The sequence below is a fragment of the Ipomoea triloba genome, chromosome 2, assembly GCF_003576645.1.
Source record: "Ipomoea triloba cultivar NCNSP0323 chromosome 2, ASM357664v1".
NCBI lineage: Eukaryota > Viridiplantae > Streptophyta > Magnoliopsida > Solanales > Convolvulaceae > Ipomoea > Ipomoea triloba.
This window is the reverse complement of record NC_044917.1, coordinates 16,871,062-16,880,080: the sequence shown is the minus strand read 5'-3', so window position 1 is coordinate 16,880,080 and position 9,019 is coordinate 16,871,062. Positions and strand designations below refer to the sequence as shown.

The 9,019-nt window shown below is 35.3% G+C and overlaps 1 protein-coding gene across 1 annotated transcript; it reads right to left on the bottom strand.

The window, feature by feature from the left end:
• Window positions 1–219: 219 nt before the first annotated feature.
• LOC116010308 (serine/threonine-protein phosphatase 2A 65 kDa regulatory subunit A beta isoform-like) lies at window positions 220–8,291 on the bottom strand. The gene is made up of 13 exons (XM_031249658.1): window positions 8,138–8,291; window positions 7,053–7,475; window positions 5,629–5,875; window positions 5,081–5,193; window positions 4,427–4,506; window positions 4,009–4,150; window positions 3,782–3,862; window positions 3,243–3,347; window positions 2,938–3,120; window positions 2,009–2,101; window positions 1,609–1,748; window positions 1,053–1,119; window positions 220–604 (listed from the first exon to the last, which is right to left on the bottom strand). Exons 2-13 carry the CDS (start codon window positions 7,434–7,436, stop codon window positions 485–487), a joined length of 1,755 nt encoding a protein of 584 aa, XP_031105518.1. The 5' UTR covers window positions 7,437–7,475; window positions 8,138–8,291; the 3' UTR covers window positions 220–484.
• Between the last annotated feature and the right edge of the window lie 728 nt (window positions 8,292–9,019).

Here is a 9,019-nt window from a genome sequence, read left to right as displayed (position 1 = left end):
AACAGTCTCTTCGGAGAAAGCATTTCCCCTCTTTCTCCCCTTCCCGCGCCCATTTCGAGATGCGATAAGGGTGGAATGCTTAATACGGTGATTGGTGAGAATAGGCAAGGAGAGTAGCAATACTTTATTACTGTATTATTTTTAAATACAAAGCACTTTCCCATCAATAACCCAATTTGTTACCATTTTTCATGATTTCCTACGGTGTAAAACAATTGGTGAAGATTAAAAGAAATTTATTTGAACAAAAACAGGATATACTCATCGAGCATGCATAATATCGTGAAGAGGAAAGGACCAAAAGTATCTCACTTTTCCCCTTCAAGTATGCCAGTTAATCAGTCATTACAGATGGATGGAAGTAGTTTTGGTACTGAGAGGAGGGGGGTTTTGAATGACAACCAAAAAAGCATAAAACAAACAATTTCCTAACCAGCATAAAATTGCGTAAAACAACAAATTCCTAACGAAGCATAAAGTTGCCTTAGCTTGACATCATAACTTGATCAGCGGCTTGCAGTGCTTGGTTGGCGAAGAATCTCACATCGACGTCTGGATCCTCGCTAAGCTCAACCAAACATGGACGGATTGTCTTCTCCACAACCTGAATAAAATGTCCCAGCAAAATTAAAAGCTAGTGGAGCTATGTGCATATCTACTACAAGATTGAGGTATTCATTTGTTTTGTATGCAAGTTAGCTTTCCAAACTCACAAGCAATTAAGCATCAAATGAAAATTTGAAAAAATAAATTTAGTTATGAAAATTGAAAACATGGTTTGATCAAAGTACTATCTTCACATTAGAATACCACAGCAAATTGAAGACAGAAATATAGTATTTTGCATCAGGTCCTCCATAATGTCTAACTACTTTAAACAGGCAGTGTTCGATATTTTGCTGTGTAATTTTAGGTTCCATAATTTTTCATGGAATAATGTCTCATTAATTAAAACTCTAGGTGCATGGAAGACCTTTCGATACATTTTAGGAGATTGAGCCATGGAATTGTACTATGAGACCGACAACAAAGAAACAAATTTTGATACTTACAGATTGGTCAACAATAGGAATGAGAGACTGCAACACCTTTGCCACATTGAACTTTATATTTGGTACCCTGCAATATGGAACTGTTAAACCAACATCCAAACTGCTGCTACAGCCAAGTGATGAAACTTGAAGAGTGAAGCGATAGTCATTATCTTCTCCCAAAATGTTGAATCCCCAACCCCACAGGCCCCCCACACCCTGGCCCGACAAAACATGTGGAAAGATGTAAATCACGGTAACTCAGTGACTCAGCCAACAGGGCCAAATGCCGGTGCACACAAGGGATTTGCCCACTTTGGGCATAATCCCCACACTGTTGCTGCCGAGTTTCAAACCTTGGTCTCTTCTCCCAAATACTACCTACTGAACCAGTGAGCTAAGCCCGTGCGGGCAAAGCAATAGTCATTATCATTCAAATGAAAGGATGATAAAGGCCAAAATGAGTCTCAATGAATCATAGTATAATGGACAGAGATATAGTGAAGAAGACAACTTCATGCAATGGGGAAAAGATGGAGTTAAATAATAACAAAGCTTGTAAAAGTTTAAAACCAACCTGTCCTTCGATGCAGTAATAATCACTGGCAGAAGTTTATTGCAAGTGATCTCTGAGCCCATTACTGGGGCAAGAAGAGATACTGCATGAAGAATGGTCATCCGATAAAGATAATGTGGGTCATTAATCATTTCCAGAACCTGTAAAGAGAAGTTAAAAAGCTTAGTGCTAAAAGGGATAACAAAATAGAAAGCCCACAACACTAAAATAATGAACTTATTTTCATTAATTGGCTGCTGAAACAGAAAAAGGGAAATACATGCTCCACAAATAATATGCTAGAAATTCATTATTAGTCCACATAGAAAGATGTATTAAACCTATTTAAGGAAAAGATTTTACTTTGCATTGTGCTTGTCATCAAGAAGTTAAAGAATTATTCTATAAATCATATGAAAACCTGTGGAATAATGTGCTGCATTGCCCATTCTGGTCCAAATTCCTCTGCAAGGCGCTTAACATTATTTGCAGCTGCATCTCTGATGGAGTAAACCTGCAATTCACAACAAGTCAGGGAAAAACCTATCAGAAGATGAAGGTTCACTAGTGCTACTGGTAAATGTCTCAGATGATAGCAGTTTTATGCATCGTATGTCACTCTGATGATAACTGTGGTTATGAGCCAGAAATTATTAAGAGAATACAAAAAGGTCCATCAGGTTATCAATAGAATTCAAGAACTACTTCAAAATATCAAACATTGTTGAAAAGGTTCTTGGTTTCAATCATGAATTGTCAATAAAATAAATAATTTGACTAATAACTAGATATTACTCCCTTTTAAAACAAGACAAAAAGACCACAGGCCCACAGCTACTCAATTTGTTTAGTAGACCACTTAACTCAATTCCATTAAGTCTTATTCCCAATCAGTTGTGATCAGCCACATTGATTTATATCTCCATTCATTCCAAATCAATATGCTGTGAACCCTTTTGCTTGCAGTTGATCAGAATTTTGTAGTAGCATCTAGATGTGAGAGTTAAGTACATATATAGGAAAGGAAAAGAAATGGGAAGAATATATTGGAAGAATGCGCCTAAAAGTTGCAGAATAATCTAGAGACACTATCATGGCATTAATGTCACAATATTATTCAGATGTAACAGAAAAATACAAGAAAAATCTTGCTTTCCATAACATCAACTCATTGAGCAAACATAGTTAAAGCCCATAAAAAGATGAAAGATATATTAGTCTGTGGATCAGTGGATGATAATGAATGTAGACTGTGTAGATAATTAGGAGACCTATAAGTCTATAACCATAGCATTCTTTGAATCTTTTCTCTGCATTAGCATAAAAGTATCATTGAGCAACTTTACGGACCTTATCCTTTAGCCATTGCATGCAAAGGGCCCCGAGCTTATCATCAAAAAACCCAACACCTAACTGACTGGCCAATAAAGGTATGTACTCTATTATTGCTAGGCGCACTCTCCAGTGTCTATCTTCTGCAAGTTCAACTATAGCAGGCAGCAGAGACTGGGACAAGAGATCAATTCCGATCACCTGCATTTACTTCAAAGAGGAAGAATAAGGAAAGGAAGGCAATGCAATGGAAAATTTTCTGAAGGAATAAAGTGAGTATAATAGCCTAGTAAATATTGGTATTTTAAAAGAGGACAATTTACCTGATTGACTTGATCAAGCTTGCTGATAATATTCAAACGAACATCAGGAAACTCATCCTTTAAAAGTGAAAGAAATATTGGAAGAAGTTGCTCAATTGTTGCATCCTAAAATCACCAGTGCAAAACACTGTTAGTTCCCTTTGGAAAAAAGTCAAACTTCAATAAGCACAGAGAAAGACACCCAGTTTAAGAAAGTTTAAAAGACAGGGAATGAATAATTTGTCTATTTAATACACACACACACAAAAACCTAGATTGAGACAAAGATTGCCAAAATTGCCCCTAACCAAGCTCATAAAAATAGTAAAAGGTAATATTTGGCTGCTGAAATTCCCTGAAGAAGAGAAATTCAACAATTAGGAGATAAGAGAAAAGAATACATCACAACCTATAGGTAGATGATGACAATGTTTTGGGGAAATATGATGCTACATGCACCATAAGCATTTTCCAGGTCAGGAACTCAAAATTATTAAGTAGAAAATATACTAAGTTTTATACTAATGTATAAGGAAAGAGAAGGAGAAGATAAATATTACCTTTCCTAGAACAGGTGCCATTCCCATTATGACTGAAGCCAAAGCAGAGCGCACATGCTGAGATGAATCTGAAGATAGTTCCTAAAGTTGGCAAAGTACTCATTATTAGTTGTATTCAAGAGGAGGGTGGACAAGCAAAGGAAAAACCACATAACAGTAAATCATTTGTATAGGCAATAATTTGGTTAAAACAGAGCAAGAGAGAAGATTTCCACAAGTTCACGCACCTTTACACAAGGAAGGATGTGCTGGATTGCTAATTCAGGACTTAAAATCCGACAGAATTTAGTTACTTTGCCAGCTGCAGCAATACGCACTTCAGCCTCATTATCACGAAGTAACCGAACATACGCTGGAACCAGATCCGTTCTAAAAAAAGAGTTTCCTAATCATCAGTTATTCTAAAAGCATAATACTTTTAACAATAATAATAAAAAAGAGACGAATGTGAATTTGGTAGAAATGCTGCCCAAAATGAATAAATAAATAAATAAATAAATAAAAGCAAGGTATATCTCAAGGGATTTCATTAAGGCTCAAATAAAAAAGAAGGAAAATGCAGACAAACCAAATTATAAACTGTTGAAACAAAGTCAAATAACAAACATATGCAAATCAGATTGACTGTGTATCCTGAATAACAACCTGGTTGCCTCAGGTCCAACTGCCTCACAAAGCTCATATAGTTGATTCGCAACCATGTAACGGACACGCCAAGACTTATCCTGCTCATTTAGATAAGCAGGTAATTAATTGGAGTAAGAGCAGATATATATCTAATATAATAAATGCATCCATACCATATAGAGCATGAATGACTAGGCCACCTGCCCACCTCTACCAAAATGCATTAATTTTAATCATAATTGGTAAATCCACTTTCTTCATATATGTGTTTAGGGCCTAGGAACCATGAAGTTTCCTCAACTTGGACTAAATGCAAAGCTAAGACAACTGACTTTTGACCTTCAAGAAATTTCTATATAAATGATCTGAAAAAATTTTAATATTTCTTCGCAATCAATAGAACTTCTAACATGTTGAACCTTCATGAGAGCAAGTCCTTCAGTCTTATGGTACTTGTGTAGAGGTCAAATAGGGAATATGTCACCTCTCTTCAAATTTTTCTTTCAAACATATTTGTTTATAAAAAAAAAATGAAAAAAAAAAATCGATCTTTCGCTTAAAACTACTTGAATTTCTAGAATTTTGAGGAGAACAGGACATTTGATCAGGTTAATGGTAATTGTCAGTTTTTAGAAGCAGAAAAGTCTCTTTGTGCCGCAGTACTGAGCCAACCTGAGCAAAATTAACTATGACAGGAAGAATCTGAGCAGCACAATCTTGAGGCTCCAATAGCTTTCCTAGTGCTGCACAACCCTCAACAGCCAATAAACGGACAGAATCTTGATCTGAAAGAGGAAAAAAACCGGCATTATTAGTTGCATGTTTATGTAACATAAACTAAAAGTCCTAGATTGAGACAGAAATATAGTTTCGAGCTCATCATCTAAACCTAGCAATATATGACCAATATTTTCAAGGTTTATTTCTTATTTACTTTTCTCACTCTTCTTCATTCTAACTTTGCTCTTACTAATAACAAGTCTCATCATGGAAAAAAATGGATCCTTATCGCTCAAAAAGAAAAGAACTACCATTTCAATAAGTCTAAGTGTCCTAAGTGTAGACTGATGCTAAATTGATGTCAAAGTAGTATCATAAGATCCAAGAGAAAGCAATTCATTCTTCATAGATTCTCACAAAAGGACATTCATCAGAGGATGGAAACCATTTGGCACAATAAAATCAACTAATCACTGGGAGGATCTCATAAAATGCAATACCATCTTGAGTCAAATCCTCAAACATCGCCATTATGTCAGTCTTCACATGAGGTTGTTCAACAGTAGCAGCAAACTTCCCAAGATTTGTTGCAGCTGCTCTCCTCACCATAGGCATGTCATCTTGGCACAATTGGCTATATATAGTTCTAAGTTCAGTTTTTAATGGCTCTGGGGCACTGGGATAAGCAATGTGAAATAATCCGCATGATGATACACGAGCAGTAAACCACTCGCCTGCTGCCAGCCTCTGAATGGAAAAGGCAATCATGTCAATAGCAAGCAGCAGTTTTAGGGTAAAGAAAATCAGACATCAACCTCAGCCATAAATGGTAGTATGGTGCTGCATGTGACAAATTTTAAGTACCAAAACCAGTTATGTTTAGATGTGCAAAATACAGACAACTAGACAAGGATACAACTCTAACCACTGTTATGACATATGAAACCATATGGCATATGAAACCTTATGGCAGATGAAACCATAGGCATATGAAATTAACATTTATTGCAGATGAAACCCTATTTTGGTTTCATCTGCCATAACAACATACATAGAGATACTGTGGGAACTGAACAAATACATGAATCTGGTGCTAATATTGACCTTGTAGGAACAGAAACTGTGCTCGAGACTGAAAGCCAGTTGGTGATTCCCAACCAGGATATTTTCTTCCTCCTATTTATAGTTATGGTATCAGAGCCTAAGTTTTCCAGGCTATTTTCTTTCTAAAATTTCTTTTCCCGCCATTACCACGGATAAGTTAACTGGTAGTTAATTAGTAGCCTAGCATGTATATATATATTAGATGTGTATTCTCCTTTCTAAGAAGTAAGAGTGAACATATTTTCACAATTATAAACATTTCTCTCTCCTTGATTCTTCATCTTGCTTCCTCCTAACTAGCGGGTGGTTGTTATTCTCCACCCGCCAGGCCTTTGAATCTTTCATTTCAACAACCACCAAGTTGCAATGTGATTCAACCAATGATAAAAATTGGAAAGCAGTGAAGTGACTAGATTCCCACCTCCCCAACCAAAAAAAATTTTGAAACCGAAGAAGAAGAAATGGAACAGCATTATGATGATTGTTATCTTTCGCAAGTATTAGGGCCATTATGGACAACAGAATCACAATACCTTTCATACTTCCAAGATTTGGAAAACACTTATAATCAGGCATTATGTGAGTCCTTAAACTCAATAAAGCAAAATAGATGGCATCTCAATAATGGTACTTTCAGCACAAGAAATGCCATTAAGATGCCTCCCACCATTGGGCATGTTACACGACTATTATAATCACCAAGATGTCAAACTATAAAAACAGAGGTGAAGGTAAATTAACACAGAAAAAAAAAGAAATTGAAAAGGCACTGCAGCTAGGAGAAGTAAAGAAGCAACATTTAATCAAATATCTAGCTCACCTTTGCAAGAGGAATAAATGCTTCTACCAAGTCTGATTCCTTCATTTGAGACCCAATTCTGCACAATGACTCAACAGCTTTTTCCCTGACACAAGTCTCTTCAACACTGCAGAGACCTTCCAGTGGAGGAAGCAAAACACTAGCATGATCAACTCCGCCAACATATGGAATGAAAACTCCCAATTCTTCTGCCATTGCAAGAAGCACTTCATCATCATCATCATTGTTCTCACTCAAAAAAGGAATTAATTCCTTCCGAGTTCTCTCCTCCCCAAGTGCCCGAGCAATTGTAGACAGACGGCGGATTGAGTTCAAACGAAGCTGAATGTCTTCATTCTTCAGCTCATCAATTAGAACCGCAATGGGATACAAGGGCTCTTCCATGATTGAAAGGTAACTTCAGTGTCTTTGTGGTTTATTTGCCTGTATATATGTTCACTAATTATTCACCTTTAATTTAAATGTATAGGAAATTTATAAATGTTGCAATGGGAAAATAGGGACTTATATTAATCAACTATAACCATTCAGAAACCCATGAAACCAAAAGAAAAATATTCACTTTTAATGGTGCATTACAAGTGAAAGAACATAACAAAAGAAATTCAAAATTCATAATTAAGTAAACTCCTGAAAGTTCTGAGCAAATACTTCCCACTGCATCGGAAGATCTTTGCATTTTGCATCTATAAAACAAAATACAATTTCAATTGCAAAACATAAAGTATTTTCACAGTAAAGCTCACGGCGTTCACGCTTATAAATAATGCCCATCTAACTTTGTGATATTCCACGTTCTTAAAAGCGATAAGCTAAAAATAACTCAGCATTTATTTCAAGCACAAGTATTAAAATAACCCCCAAAAAATCGGAAAAAATGCCTAGGATTCCGAAAATGCTCAGATTTATCCAAGAACACAAATCATTAATTAAAGTAATTGAGTAGAAGATTGATTGCGATTGTTGATTATCTGAAACACATAGCGGATTCGTAATTCGATAAAATCAAAAAATCAATGGATTTTGAAATGACTGATCTCTGCATCTTTTCGTGCGTGTGAGATACAAGGATGAAAGACGAATACCTGAAAACTATGAGATGAACGATGATGTCGATCTGAGCCTTACAGGATAGTGAGTAGAGAGAGATCTGCTTATATCATTTCTGTTTCTTGAGGATTGAAATTTTTATTTTTTTTAACAAATGTTTTCTCCTTTTCTTTTTCTTTTTCTTTCTTACAGTATTTTTATACCTGTCGACAATCGACATGTCGTATTTCTCTCTTTTTCCTTTTTTTTTTTTTCTAATACCATTTTTTTTACATGTTTTAAATAATTTATTTGCATATAATTTAGGGAAAATGGCATCTTTAGTCCCTAAGTTATAGGGGTAGTGTAGACTCAGTCCCTAAGTTATGGCTGTATGCGAGTTTAGTCCCTCAGTTATTCACAAAGTGGCGAGTTTAGTCCCTGAACATTAAATTTGACGAAAAAATTAAAAAATATTCAAAATTTGAGGGGTAAAATAGGAAATTCACATTTTATTATTCTTCTTATATCAAAACCACTTTTACAACATTATTTTTTCACTTCTTAGCCTAATTATTTTCAATATTTTTTCATNTTTCTCTCTTTTTCCTTTTTTTTTTTTTCTAATACCATTTTTTTTACATGTTTTAAATAATTTATTTGCATATAATTTAGGGAAAATGGCATCTTTAGTCCCTAAGTTATAGGGGTAGTGTAGACTCAGTCCCTAAGTTATGGCTGTATGCGAGTTTAGTCCCTCAGTTATTCACAAAGTGGCGAGTTTAGTCCCTGAACATTAAATTTGACGAAAAAATTAAAAAATATTCAAAATTTGAGGGGTAAAATAGGAAATTCACATTTTATTATTCTTCTTATATCAAAACCACTTTTACAACATTATTTTTTCACTTCTTAGCCTAATTATTTTCAATATTTTT

Excerpts from the sequence above, each read along its gene's own strand:
- LOC116010308 (XM_031249658.1), bottom strand. The coding sequence starts at position 7,436 with ATGGAAGAGCCCTTGTATCCCATTGCGGTTCTAATTGATGAGCTGAAG. Across the intron at positions 1,749-2,008 it reads TGCAGCACATTATTCCACAG|GTTCTGGAAATGATTAATGA; the intron begins GTTTTCATATGA and ends TTCTCTTTACAG. Across the intron at positions 1,120-1,608 it reads ATTACTGCATCGAAGGACAG|GGTACCAAATATAAAGTTCA; the intron begins GTTGGTTTTAAA and ends TCCATATTGCAG.